This window comes from Prionailurus viverrinus, chromosome D2 (assembly GCF_022837055.1).
Source record: "Prionailurus viverrinus isolate Anna chromosome D2, UM_Priviv_1.0, whole genome shotgun sequence".
Classification (NCBI taxonomy): Eukaryota; Metazoa; Chordata; class Mammalia; order Carnivora; family Felidae; genus Prionailurus; species Prionailurus viverrinus.
In genome coordinates this window covers 54,348,252-54,363,487 of record NC_062571.1, presented here as the reverse complement: position 1 = coordinate 54,363,487, position 15,236 = coordinate 54,348,252, and the positions used below count along the sequence as shown (strand labels likewise).

Below are 15,236 nucleotides of genomic sequence, written 5' to 3'. Positions count from 1 at the left end.
TTCATCTCATGGTGATATTCATGTGGAAAGCAATTGATTTCAGAGACACCTGTTACTGTTCCTAAAGGTCTAGAGACCTTCTGTCTCCTTCTTTCTGGTCCAGTGTGAGATGGCATGAAAAGGTGTGAGCTTGAACTGATGTGGGGGGCCTCCTTCCTCTTCAAAAATATGTTAGGTGGGTAAAGGTCAAATCATTGCTAGACTTTAAAACTAAATATGAGTATTATTAGGAATAAGAGGAAAACAAATTACAAGGCTGATGGAGAGAGAGGAAAGGAGTCAGAGGTGGCCCTAGAATTGTCAGGAAAAGACGTTCTGCATAGCATGACTGAAGGAAATCTGGGCAACTGACCAAGCCGACACTTTGCCTGCCTGCCCTCTTCAGGGCTCCCTGGATTGGGCAGCAGAGTGGGGTGGAAATGACATGGGCCAGGAATGGCATACTGGTTTTGAGCTCTGACTGTTTTCTTTTCTGCAAAGAGAACGATCACTTGGTCAGAATAATCTGCAAGTTCTATTCTAGCTCTTAAATCACATTTTTATACTTTTCACCTGTGAAAGGCTATGGCTCCATCTTTAATAATTATGAAATGATATGAGGAGGGGCAATACTTTAAGCCACGTTGTTAAGAGTCAATGAGTTTGGTCACAGGCTTTTATAGGGAGTAGGGGTGTACCAGAATGTCTGAGGTGGGGAGGAGTGTGTTGGGGATAGCACTGATCAGGAGAGGAGTGAAGACAAGGCAAGGAAAGGTTTGAGGATATATTTCATCAATGTTAATTTGTTCTAGGTTGATTCTGTAGTTAGTACTGGAAGGATGCTTTTCTTATCACTGTATTCCTAGTACCTGGCACAAAGTAAGCCCTCAGTAGATACTTAGATATGAATGAGGCAGGCTGGAGTGGAGGAGTAGAAGGGCACCAATCTAGACAAAGAAAAGAGTAGAAGATGCTTCTCTTAGCCCCCTTATACCAAGACACTGAGTTGGGGAGAAAGTACAAAGCCCTGTGAACTGCCATTGCCATGCACCCCCACATCACATAGACCCACTGCTCACAAAGAGCCTTCCCTCCTCTTAGCCTCATCCTCACTTAGCCTCACTCATTCCAAAGCAATGTGGAGGCTCTTTAAAGTGTGCCTTCAACTAAGCACCATTCTCTAGTCTTGGTTCAGAGTCTGCCTTAGAAATATTCTTTAAGACACCAGGAAATTACCCAACTGAATGTCTAGTTACCTTGAAACTAGCTGAGTAGGGTCAAGCATTCCCAATGGCAGACAGTCTTTCTTTCCTGACAGAGGGGATGACCATTCCCTCCACTTTGGTGTCTTCCTGGTTTACCTGAGAAAACCTGTGATTATGACTAAGGAACCTACTGGAAAGTCTTGTCTCTAAGGCAGACCAGACTGTCTCAGACAGCACGTTTGTTTCAGTGCCATTGGGCTCTGCTGCTAAGAAACATCACCCACAGCTATCTGGGGTGCTCCCAGCCTCCCTGCAGTGCAGATTCTCGTCTTGAGTTGCTGTCTGACTGAACTTGTAGTGCTTCAAGTGCAGTTATTTTCATTTCAAACAAAACATTTAAAGGGGATAAATACATTGCAGCATTTGGAATCTTGATCCAGGATGAATAGAAGTTAGGCAGTGAGTTTAATTTATCCCTACATAATGGTGCTGACTGCATACCAGACTCTGTGCTAAGCACTTTGCATAGATTAACTCACTTGATCTCACGATAACCTTAGGAGTTAGGTACTCCTAAGTATCTTATTGTTTCCTGTCGCTATTTTTACAGATTATTATCACTCCCATTTTACATATAAGAAATCTGAGGCACAGTGGAGTTAAGTGACCTCCTGATATTCCACAGTTGTTCAGGCTTTGAACCCAGGCAGTCTGGTGGCAGAGATCACCCTCAGCCACTGCATCGCACTGCCTCCTTGCATGTATGTCATTGTGAAGGCATCCTGCCTGACTGATTGGGGACACATAGGCACCCTGAGTTTGAGGACTGCTGTATATACCTTTTGCACCCCTACAGTGCTGAGCAACCAGCAGGTGCCCCACAACACATACAGATCGATGACAATTTTTCCCGAATATTTTTATATATATATGCAAACAGACCTGCCTCTATTGGGCCTTAGTTACAAACACATATGTGATACCCAAGGAAATAATTATGAAAAAGGCTCATGGGTATTAACAGAAATACACAATGTTTACAGATTTCATCATCATTGGCCATAAAATATTTTTAATGCATTTTCCCCTTGATTTCAAGAGTAATGCACAGTCATTAGAAAAATTCAAACCTTGTTGAAATATACAAACTATTCAAACATTCAAGTTAAACATATATAACATTGGGACAGTCGCTCAAAATAAACTAATAGATAGTGTCCCAGGATTTGACTGGCCTTATAAGGACTGAAATGTATTCACCCTACTCTGAAAGCTAGCTTGAGGGGGAGTGTGTATATATAGTAACTTTTAAGTTGTCTATAAATCTCTCTTTAGAAGTTAAGTTTCCTGAGATAGATGTATAAGAAGGTAAGGTAAGTGTGCTGCTTCCTTAGGAACTGACTGAATGTGTATACGCTCAGGTGGGGCAGAGTGGAAGCCAGCTGGACATAAAAGTATATGTCTCATCCCAACTATTTGCATTTGGAGATGAAGAGCGAGGCTAGGGCTCCTGTCTTCAGGATCTTTTCCTTCTTTCCTAGTCATATTTGCTTCTCAGACCATGTCCTGTGGGAGGATCCAGGCAGCTCAATCAAAGCTTTCTGGTCCTGTCATAATGGGAGGGCACGAGATGTCTTATTAAAGACCCCAGGAAACTTCTGCTTTTACTACTAGCTGGGGAGTAGCTTAAATGCAGGTGCACCTCCATGTTCTCGTGTCACCGTGGGTAGTGCCACTGTCCTGTCTCTTTTGTAAGGTCACCAGGAGACTATAATGAGGTCAAGACCTGAAAAAACTTGGTAAACTTCCTCCAGTATGTGCAATTTAGAGGGTCAGGTGATCATTCCTCACTGATTCAGTGCTTGCCTTTGATTGGAAGACTTGGTCCAAGGTGGAGGAAATTGCACTTTGAAGCCTAAAATCTTAAAAAGGACACTAATGGCTCCAACAGATGCCAGATTTATTTACAGGTGGTAAATAATGGAAAATTAACTTGACGTGCTGAGCAGTCAGAGGGACATTTAGGCTTCAAATCTTCCCTACCCATCTCTCCTTGAAAGGAAAAAAAGGAAAGGAGAAAAGAAAAAAAGAAGAAGGGAAGGAAGGGAGGAAGGGAGGAGGGAGGGAAAGGAAGAAAGGAGGAAGGGAGGGAGGAAGGAAGGAGGGAAGGAGGAAAGGAGGGAGGAAGGAAGGAAGGAAGGAAGGAAGGAAGGGAGAAAGGAGTACAGCTCAAAGAATGGCATAACTGGAAAGGAGAATATAACTTGGGGACAAAGGCACTCAGTGAGAAAATATTTGTTTGTCTAATTCCTCTTGCCAGGCTGAGCTTCTCCAGGTTGGAATTGGATCTTATTCATCTTTGTGTGACACTTTCTTAAAGACTATTTAGGATGAACCATATGGCATTGCATTTTTGTAGATCAAAAACAGTCTAATATTGGCAATGCCATATGAGTCAATCTGAGTATTAGATAAAGATTCAAGAGACCTAAGGGTCATATTCATTTAGTCAACTTTAACCTGTTCCCTCATAACACCTTCCCACCTCTAGCACCTGGTCAGAGAGGTTCGTCTTTCCTTTCACTGTCTGACCCTTAAGATTCATGCCTCTTTGAATACTGACTTTAGTGTTCCCTTGAGCTTGAAAATGTCTAGATGTTAAGCACATGCTATACCAGTGTCCCCTTCTTATAAAGGGCCTCATTATAACCCAAATTTCAATTCCCGTTTCATTTGATGGACCTAACAGTCTGTAGTCAAACAAAATAGATGTTCTTCATTAGGGTGTTGTATAGATTTTTTTTCTTTTTCCCTTTGCTCCCCATCTCTAGCCTCTTTCCTTCCATTTTTTCTTCCCCTTCTTTCCTTCCTTTCTCTCCCTCTCTCCTTTCATTAACCATTCTTTCCTTCCTTCCTTCCTTCCTTCCTTCCTTCCTCCTTTCTTTCCAGGTCAGGCAGTCCTTTAGACTGAAGAGAAGATACACTTGAGTGAACCAAGGGGAATGGCAAGACTTATACTGCAAGTTCCCAGAAAGGATACCTGGATCTTACATCCTTCCTTTAGCCTTTCATGATGCTAAGCATCACACAGAAGCTATGTTGAATGGGATTTATGTGAATTAAGAAGCTCTCAAGTTGAAGTCAAGACTTTCATTTCTTCTTCCATATATTTGTTTCTGTTATTTATCATTTTCTAAATAATGAGGTTTGGTGGTGTTTGGCTCTGTGATAAAATGGCGTAACATTTATACCATGCACGATTATTTTTGCATCACATTATATCATTGACATGCAGAGCAGCCTAGCAAACATTTTTTATTATAATTACTTTTCACAGGAGACTTGAAAGGTATAATGATTTGTGCATAATACATCTGGCCATCAGTTCCCCCTTCCTTGTTGCAAATCCAAACAGGAGTTGAAACAAGGCTTGGTGAGAAGAAGCATTAGGACCATGTGGACACACTAGAATGTGGCTCAAAAGGCAAGTATTTTTGTCTGCCTTGTTCCCTGCTATAGATCTGGGGCTTAGAACAGAGCTGATAGTGAGGTATTGTGCGGGAACAGGTTAAAGTTGATGGAGTGGCATTTGGGTCTCCTGGACTTTTGTCTCAACATTATGAGACACATATTAGGCACTTGAAAAATAGCCTTGAATGGATGAATAATCATTGCAGTTCGACTACTGATGCTATAATCCCATAGCTATTCAGTTCACTAGTCACATATCACCTCTGGGTCTCTGTTTTCTCATTTCTAAAATGGGGATTATTTTACTTATCTGGCAGGATTGTTAAAAGGATTAAATGAAAATCCATGTAAAGCAAATTGACCAACATAATAGTGGGGACTTAATAAATGTTAGTGCTTTTTCTTCCCATGCCCTCTAGCTTTCTTAAAAATACATTTGTGTGTGTGTGTGTGTGTGTGTGTGTGTGTGTGTGTGTGTGTAGGCGGTGGGGGAGGCTAGGACAAATAAGTTATTTTGTTCATGTTTTTCAAGCTTCCCAAACTCAGCACTATGCCATTTTAGGCTGGATATTTCTTTGTTGTGGGGGCTGTCCTGTGTATTGTAGGGTGTTTAAGAGCATTGCTTCCCTCTACCCACTAGATGTCAATTACAGCCCCCAGTTGTGACAATCAAACGTGTCTCTAGATATTGATGAATGTTCCCTAGGAGGCAAAATTGTCTCCTGTTAAGAACAACAGTTGTACCTCTAGCCATCCATTGAATAATTAAACATTTAATTTATAAACAAGTTGTTCAGGTACTGTGTAGACATTGCTGGTGGGTATAGCATATATTTAAATGTATATAAAGTCAGGATTTACACAGAAAAAGAAAAACAGCACATATCAAATTAAGCTATATAGTCAATCCATAATTATCCATGAAGTGAGTAATGAAGTAGATAATTAAAAAGTTATTTCAGCCACACAACTTCCCTGCATTAGATTATTTTCCTAATTATGGTTGGATTAGGCTAATCCTATTAATAGTAATCAATTTCTTGGACACACACTGGCTGATGACAGGGAGATATGGCAAGTATGCATGGAGAGAAATCATTTAGGTTTCTTAAATTTTCATGGACTACCCATTAAGTGGGCGCTTTAGCCACAGATTATCAAACTGCATTGTCTATTAGTAAGCTTAAAAAGTAACAGCAACATTCATACTTACAGGTGAATTAAAGACTTTAGTCCCCGGAAAGTATGTCTTGAAATGGACTTGATGTTGTTGTTTTCTATGAATCTGCAATAAGTTATAATATTTGTTGTCAGACAGCTGTAGGAACCCAAGAGGACTTGTCCTGAATCATTATGTCAAAGAAAAGTTTTTTTTACTTACAAATACTCTAGATGTGGAAGACCAATAAAAGCATCATCACTGATCACATCAAAGGAGTTCGATGTGAATAATCTGCCCAGGAAAAAGTACACAATGAAAATAGTTAACCTGACAGATTGTCAATCTTTGCTGCTATTATGTCTTAAAGAAATGAATGGGAGTTGTGTATGGAAAAGTGTCTAGGTGTCTGTCTTCCACAGTGTTGTTTATTTAGGTAATCTTTGAAGCTTTTTTTTTTACCCCCAATTATCTCTTCATCAGATACTCGTAGAGTCTTCATGTCTCACTTCTCACAGTGATGGATGTCACATGCCCTGAGTAACATTTTTGAGATATCACTGGACAAGTTTGACAGTCAAAGCAGCCAAAGCAACATTTTGCACATTTTTATGACAAAGACACTAACAGAATCTTTCCCTCTTGCTCTAGAAACTTCTGGAACATTCTGATCAGCTCATACAATGGTGCCTCAGGGTGTTAAGCCCGGAAGCCCTGGAAAAGTAGCTCCATCAAAGCCTAGTTTTGCTTTGATATCTCACAGTAGATAGGCCATCAACACTGGCTCAATGAACATCAACTAACATCCTTCTTAGATAATAGAACAGGCTGAAGATGGGAAACAGTGAGGCTTAGGAAAAGGTTTAGACCCATTTTATTACTAAATAGTTGGGGAAAAAAAAACAGTTTCACTTGGGCACATTTATTTGCAATGTCAAAATCCACAAGAATTTGGTTTTGAAATTACTGATGAAAAGGAACATCAACCAGCAGTCCCAACATCCTGTTGAACAATTTGGAAAAGTTGCCAGCTTCTGAATGACAGACTTAAAAGAGGTGATTATAGGCCAAATAATACAAAGATGAGGTGCTTTTTTTTTTGAGTGAGTATTAATTTATGGAATTCATTAGATAAAGTGTTGATACAAGCTAAAAATAAAGTTTTAAATGTACTGGTGACAAATTTATAATGGGTTCAAGTGATGTTCCATCTACACATTAAGGCTCTTGTGTGGGGGAACCTCTTATTCCACTTGTAACTATTATCCAAAATGTGATCATGGTCATGGACTAGACCAGGTGTTTGACATAATTTGATAATTCAAATCTCATACATCCCATTTAACTGCACTATGTAAAGTCCAATATTCTCTGTTAGGAATCTTTTTGACTTACTTTTGAAGTCTAAGGATTAAAAATAATTGGCGCTAACTAGCTTGGTGATTTCACCTCTCTATACCTGTTAACTAAGGAGACTAATACTAAGAGATCTTACTTCCTGAACATTTTTGAAAATTTTGACATCTGGGATTCCTTCAGAATAATCAGGGGAGGGGAAAGCAGTGAGTTGGAGATGAATTGAGCATGACTGAGAATCTTTGAAGGTAAAACAGAGATACATGGAAGTGAAGTTTACTATTATCTCTACTTTTATATGGGAGGAAACATGAACCAAATAAATTAAACTAGATGCTCTGTTCCATTTCATCTTAAGCTATCAATCCTGGAGTGATGTTGGATTCTCTTTCTCTCCTCTTCCAACATCATAGCTTTATACTTAAGTCATTGACTAGGCTCTGAAAAGTCAACACTGATGAATAATGATACTTATTAGATGCTTGTAGTTATTACAACAAATTCAAAGGTTTATGATTCCAGTCATAACTCTGGCACTTGTCTCTTCTTACTTCACAGTTGTGAAAAACAAGATTGCTCAGCTTTGCTCCAAGTAACATCCAAAGCCTTCCTTATGTTCCAGAGCTTTGTTTCATTCTGAATAGGCAGTATCAGTGATGGACAGAATAGAATAAGGCAAAAATAGATACTGAGAAATACCTCCCATGCTCACTGCTTTGCAAACTGCCCCGTGGTTGGGGCAGCCACTTCAAAACTGTACACTCTAAGTCACCAGAAGAAAGAGCTTTCAGCACTAGTTCCCCTTATGTTGAAATTAGATGCAAAACAGAGCAGGAAATAGATATTAGTGGGCAGAACTTGCCCACGCATGTCAGGGAAATAAAACAGAGGATTCCCAGTAGAATCTGTATCTGCGTGTCCATTGCTTATCCCTAGCACCTGTAATACTGCCCATCCCATAGTGGACACTGAATAAATATTTGTTAAACAAAAGGAATTCAATTTACATTAACTTCTTGTCATTACTACATTACTAGATTGAATGTTCCTTAGAGCAGGGGCTTACCCTTATTTACTTTTGTGTCCCCAGCCCTGAGCACAGTTCCTGGTTAAATAATGCTTGTTGAACTGGATATTTCAAGGATTAAAATCTCTGGCTAAAACGGAAGCTACATGTAAAAATATGAATGAATCTCACAAACCTAAGTTGAGAGAAAGAAGCCAGAACATAACAACAACAACAAAAAAACAAAACAAAAAACCCAAAACAAAACAAAAACAAAAAAAACCCACAAACCCCAGCAAAACTCGCTATACTGCCAGAAATCGAGATAGTGGTTACCGTTGGAGATGGGTGGTAACTGGAAGGGAGCTCAAGGGGAGTCTTTGGGGTAATGATAGTGCTTAGTTTCTTGACCTGGATGCTGATTACAAAGATATTCACTTTATAAAAAACCACAGTGGTGTGGAAGCAGGAATGAATAGGTAGAGCACAGAGGAATTTTAGGGCTGTGAAAATACTCTGTATGGTACCAGAATGATGGGTACATATTATCATACATTTGTCAAAACCCTAGAATCTACAACATCAGAAGTGAGCCATTATGTAAACTAGGGACCCTGGGTATTAATGTAGGTTCATCAATTGTAACAAATGTCCCACTGTGGTGGGGGATGTTGGTAATGGGGGAGGGTATGCATGTCTGAGGGTAGGTGGTATATGGGAAATCTCTGTGCCTTCTCTTGAATTTTGCCGTGAACCTAAAACTTCTCTGAAAAACATTCTTAAAAAGTCATCGAGATAAACACTTAGTATATGTACACTTTTCATTATGTATATTACATTTCAATAAAAAAAAGTTTCTTAATAAAAACTAAAAAAAAATCACTCTGGTTAAGATAATAATGAGTATCTTAGTCTTTCAATTCTAAATTCAATTGTGGTTTTCTAAGGACAAGGATTCTGTAGACAAAGATGTATAAAATTATACATACATTATAAATATAGTTGAATAGGCTATCCATTTTATTATTCTATGTATACTTAAAAGACTAAAAATCATGTTCTATAAAGAGGGTGAAACTCTGATCCTTAATTTTTATGAATTTCTTGAAATATGTTTGATTTCAATATTATGATTTGCCATTGGGCCAGTTGTTAAAGAATCCCACAGTCCCTGTTAAAAGGAAACTGTGCTACTCCATACCATCTTCACACATGACAGACCTAGAGCAGACCAAGCAGAGCACAAACTCTGTCCCTTTCCACAGATTACTAGGGCTAGGACTCATGTTTTTATCCAGAATAGCTGATCCTGGGGTCAGTCAGCCTCCCAAGGGCCAAATACCCTGGTTCAAAAGGCAAATTAGGCTAAAGATAAGTCCCTTCCTGGGTATTTGGAATCAGCAAACAGAGATGGAGCCAGCCAGCAGAGGAGCTGAAGGAGAAAGGACGCCTCAGGGTTGAGTTAGCTCCCTGGCAGGCAAAGTATGAGCCAGGCACACTTACGAGAGAGCAGAATGTGGAGGAGGCCTTGCAAAGGGAAGGTTGTGTGAATGTTGAAGCAGGGGAGATGCCTAGGTCTGTGTTAGATCCTAAGCCACAGCTTCTTAATCTTGGTTGCACTTGGAAAGACCTGAGAAGCTTTAAAAATATGGTGGCAACTGGTTCTTACCCTGAGGGGTTCTAGTTAAATTCTACACTTGGGGTGTGGCCTGGTCATGAGGATGTTTAAAAGCTCCTTAGGTGACTCTTATATGCAGCCTGGGTTGCATATGGTACGCTTCCCTTCCAGGTCACTTACACTACCCCCTCTTTACCTGTGGTGGCTGAGAGCAGTTCGCTCCTTGTAGCAAGTCTAGTTGGAGCAGTGGCTCTGGGACATAGAGGTGCTGTGGATGGTCCTGTCCCCATAACTACATGTAGTAAGACTCTGCAATAATATGACCCAGATTTGACAACCATGCTCACAAAAGCAGCATCATAGAAGGGTTGGTGGGGACCAATGTACCATCTGAATTAACTTGATACTCTGAGGCACAAATCAGAGATCTAGATCCCATAGGCTTGCCAAGCAGCCATCCTGTGGGTTGGTGTGGAGATAGTCTAGAATTTGCTCTTCACCTCTGGTCCTATGGGAACCTGTGAGGTCTCTGCCACTTCCTCTATTCTTAGGGAAGGAAAACATCAGGCATTTCCCCCTAGAGTTTTGGTAGAGGTGCACACAGGGATGTGTGTTGACCGATCTGACCTTGCCCCCAAAGGTAATGCACTTATATCTCTTAGTCATCACCCTCATGAATTCAGTAAGAAAGGGGACTGTAGGGGGAATGAGGAGGACTTTATTTCCTCTCTGCAACCAAGGGAGTGTATGTTTCCTTACAAGAAGGAGATTTAGGAAGACTGTACATACCAACTGTTAATTCCAGGCAGGCAATAGCTCATTCTTTAAATGATGGTTGTTGCCTTCATAATAGCCTATATTTCATAGATTCTTGCTGGATTATCTTATTTGGTCTTTGGAAAAACTCTGTGAAAGTGGTAGAGGAGATATTAATATCTGTTTGACAAGAGGAAACTGAGGATCAGAGGGCTGTGAAAAGCTTTGCTTAAGGTCATGAGGCCCAAGACTCCTTGTCCAGTGCCCTGGTATTGACACACCTGGTAGCCTGTCAGTATAGGGTCACAAAATGACTTAATATCTACATTCTGGCGGACAACCGTAACAACACTGTTTAGCTCATAGGGATTTAAGAAATACAATGAAACAATAATCCCCTTTTTAAAGGAACTAATTAATGTGAGTAGTCTCAAAGTGATATTAAAACCTTTTAAACCTGTATTTTTTTTTCAAGTAAAGACTTTAAAACTTTTGAATGCAGTTTGGTGTATTCTGCTTATGAACACTATATGCTCATTGTAGAAATTCTGCAAAACACAGAAATGCTTAAAGGAAAAACTAAAGATTACATAATCATACTACCCAAAGATATGCATACATATGGTACATATTCTTTCTTTGCTTTTATTCTTAAAATGTTCTTTCCTACATAAAGATCAATGAACTATTACCTACATCTACCCCTTTAAAAAATTTTTTTTTAAACATTTGACTCCTTGATCCATTTGAGACTTACTTTTATGTATAATATGAGATGAGATACTGCCTTGATTCTTTCCTAAATACTTACCCAAATTTACTCAAAACCTTTTATTGAATAATTAATGCTCTCTCCATTTGTGAGTGTTGCTTCCTTCAAAGGTCTGCTATTTTATTGGTTTCCCAAGAATCAAATGTTGGATTTATTTATTATTCCAATTGCTTTCTAATTTATTATTTTGTCTAATTATTATTTATTTTCTCTTGTTTCCTTAGGATATTTAGCTTAGTGCTCAATTCATATATGTTTATTCTTTCTGATTTAAAATGAAAATATTTAGAAATATGACTTTACTTCTGATAATCTTTTTTTTAATGAAATATATACTTTTTATTGATAACACATATCACATCACCATCAAGAATGCTCTGACCTTGGAGAAGAGCACTTTATTTTTTTTTTTCAATATATGAAGTTTATTGTCAAATTGGTTTCCATACAACACCCAGTGCTCATCCCAAAAGTGCCCTCCTCAATACCCATCACCCACCCTCCCCTGCCTCCCACCCCCCGGTAATAATCTTTTCAAATTGCATATTTGATTTCCTCAAGCATTTAGAATAATATTCTTAAAATTCCCTATCAATGATAGTTTTTTTAAAAAAGCTTTCATGATTTTATTGTTAATATCGCAGTGGGAACAGAGGATGGTATCTGAAAAGTATCTGCTAGCCTCAAGCTCCAGTTCCTCCCTCTGGTGCCTACATCCAACTGCTTAGCTGGCAGGAGGGTGTGTGTGTGTGGGTCGCATGTCTTCGCAAGCAATAAATTAACACCAAGGCCATAAAATTGTTAGGGGGTTCCTGGTTGAATTCAAAAGCTAGGACCAGAGCATTTAATTCAAAAGGAACAAAAAAGTGGGTGACAGGGTCAGCACGGAGCTCAGAGTCCTGAGGGAAACTGAGGTAACAACAGAGAAGTAAAGAAATGAGCAGAAGATCAGAGAATTAGGATCTAGCTACACTGGAAGAAGGTCAAGTTTCAGGCTGCCCAACGTCCAGCCAAGAGGCTGGAGATGGAAGTCCACAAGAGCAAAAGGACTGGGCGGGCACATGTGTTGATGCCAAGACTAATGGGCCGCTGAAGTGGTTTCCTGCCCTGGTTCCTCACCTCTCCAGGGACTGCAGGAGGAGCACACTGAAGAGGGAATCAGGAAGACTGGCTCTTAATTCCCAGAATTAACCATAAATACTCAGTGTGGCCTTGAGACTTCTCCTGGCTGTGTTGTCAAATGAGGGGGCAAGACAAGGTATTTTAGGTTGTTTCTAGCTTCAAATATATATGAATCTATGCTTGTAGCATTGTGGGCTTCATTCATGGAAGAGTAGGACTGGGCTCTGCATGGGGAGCTGCAGATAGCTGAATAGGAGGAGTAATCCTGCTCAGAAAATCTCCCCTAGTCTCCAACCAGACTGCTGATCTGGCCATGTGCCAGCATCCCCTGACTCTAATGATACCTACTACTTCAAATTCCCTCTAGTCACTTGTGATATCTCGATTACCATTAGAATTTTCATTCACACATGAGTGGCCTGCATTGTGTCTTCTAGGCCAGAGCAGATTCTTCTGGCTATTTGGGGCGGGGGGGGGTGGTGGAGATGATTTAGGAGGGGTCTCCCATATAATGTCCCCTCAGTAAAGACTACTCTGCATGAAGAAGAAAAGAGTGAGCAGCCAGTACTTTCACTTGGAGATGGCATTAATCAGATATAGACTAGAGAATCTGGTTTCGAAGCTTGTAATTGTCACTTATTATGTACACGATACATAAAGTAGGTGAATCTGTTTCATCATCTGTCAAGATCGGAATTATGATAACAAAAAGACTTCCTGGAAGATTCTAAGAATTACATGAGAGAATGTATGTGAGCATGTCTCCAATGCTTCTGCCAGAGAATAATCAAAGAGCATAGACATAAAACATCAGATCTGGAAGAGCCATTAGATATAGTGAAGAACCTTAGTTTTACTGCTAGGGAAACTGAGGTCTAGTGAGATTGTCACCTGTCCAAGAGAACTGTTATGGGCATCGTCCAAGGAATTAACCAGCCATGGGTAGTGTGTGTGACACAAAAACACACAATTCCAGGCACATATGCAACATGTGTTATATATGCATATATAGGTAAATGAGAGATCAAGCCACACAGGCTATAAGCTGCTAGAAGATTTAAGGGCATAGCTGGAAAGCTTGCCAACTTGTTTAGAGCTCACTGTGCTTAAATGATTCAGCCCCTTCAGTTACTAATATTCTCCTTTATCTAAAAGAATAGGGCTGGTTGAATGATAATTAATGATAGGCTGATGATTCACTTTAGTTAAATGCACATATTCTAAGTGCATGTGCCATGTGAATAATTTACACTTGAATATTTAAAAATATGTTTTTAAGACAGGAAAGCATTAAAATGGGAAGCATCACACATGAGCACATTATGTCATAGTTTTTTGGTTTTGGGGGTTTTTTGGTCTCTCATCCTTGCAAAATATTCTCAGTGCAATTCAGCTGACACTTAAGTAGACCACCACCTCTTCATCTGGATTGATAGGAAACAACCCTACTTTAGCTTCATGTAAATATGGTGGGAGGTGAGGGGCACTCCAGAGAGATATGTAGTTTACATCCTCCTTTTTTTTTTTTTAATGTTTATTTATTTTTGAGAGGGGGCAGAGGCACAGAGAGGGAGACAGAGGATCCAAAGTGGGCACTGTGTTGACAGCAGAAAGTCCGATGCAGGGCTTGAACTCACGAACTGTGAGATCATGACCTGAGCAGAAGTTGGATACTTAACCAACTGAGCCACCCAGGTGCCCCCAATTCCTCTTTTTTAAGGTGAGAAAACAGGTCTCCATAAGTTAAGTGATTTACCTAAGGTCACATACATCTTTTATCAGTGGCAGGGCCAGGATTAGAATGTAGGTGTTAGAGTTGCAGGGATTCCCTTTGGAATATTCTTGGCATGCATACTAGCAAAGATTAGAGCATGGATCTACCTCATTGCTTTTATAGTCTATTACCTCTCATCCCAGGATAGTCAAACTTTTCCTTTCTAGGAGTTGGCATAACTAGTCAACAGCCCATCCTCCTGATGTGTGTAAATTCAGCGTGTATTGCCCTGGTCTTGAAGCACCAAGGAGAAGGGACTTAAATTTTAAGCCTATTCTGTGACAAGCCTCATCTTCAGCAGCTTGCCATCTATTAACTCATTTTAATCTTAAAATGAACACTTTAATTTAGGTTTTATATTCTCCTTTTAAAATATAAAGAAAAACCAAAGTGAGAGAGGTAAAGTAATTTGAAGCCTGTAACTGGCAGAGCTGGGATTCTGTGCTTAGACTGGTAATGGTCATAGGCAAGGCCACGCTTCCTCTTTTTAATCCCATCAGATCTGCCCACTTATCTGCTACAAATCTAGAACAGCCTTGCCCAGTTGTTCCCAGAGTATATTCCCTGAAATATGAGGCCTTTATAGGGTTGAGAGATTGTACATGAACAACAACAACAACAAAAATCCAAATAAGTCTGGGAAAAGTGAGTAAGTGAAGATAATTGAAGATAATCTTAATTACACTGATCTTTCTATCCTTAAACAGAGACTCTTCAAAAGGGAATGAAATATGCAATTTCCCAATTTTATTGATCATGGAACCCTTTTATCACTGAGCTTTATGTAAAACGAATATTCCACGGAACATACCCACAGAAATGTTGGATTAGCCATTTGGGAAATAGCTGTGATGGAACCTGCTCCAGACAAAAACGGTGAGAGTGTAGATTTAAGTTCAGGGGCATTTTTCCTTTAACATGCTGCAAATGGTAATCTCCTTCTTCAGAAAGATGGAGCACCCACTGGGAGGTGCCCAGAGAAGCTGTGTGTGCCAAGCTGCTTGACCAGGTGGACAGT

At 39.8% G+C, this 15,236-nt stretch overlaps 1 protein-coding gene across 2 annotated transcripts in view; it reads right to left on the bottom strand.

The window, feature by feature from the left end:
• The window catches only part of LGI1 (leucine rich glioma inactivated 1), a 38,720-nt gene that overhangs the window by 12,840 nt on the left and 10,644 nt on the right, over nt 1-15,236 (bottom strand). For both annotated transcript variants that reach the window (XM_047825579.1, XM_047825580.1), the window contains exons 3-4: nt 6,037-6,108; nt 5,869-5,940 (exon numbers count right to left, since the gene is read on the bottom strand). In XM_047825579.1, the coding sequence (XP_047681535.1) occupies nt 5,869-5,940; nt 6,037-6,108 (144 nt within the window). The remainder of the gene's footprint in view (nt 1-5,868; nt 5,941-6,036; nt 6,109-15,236) is intronic.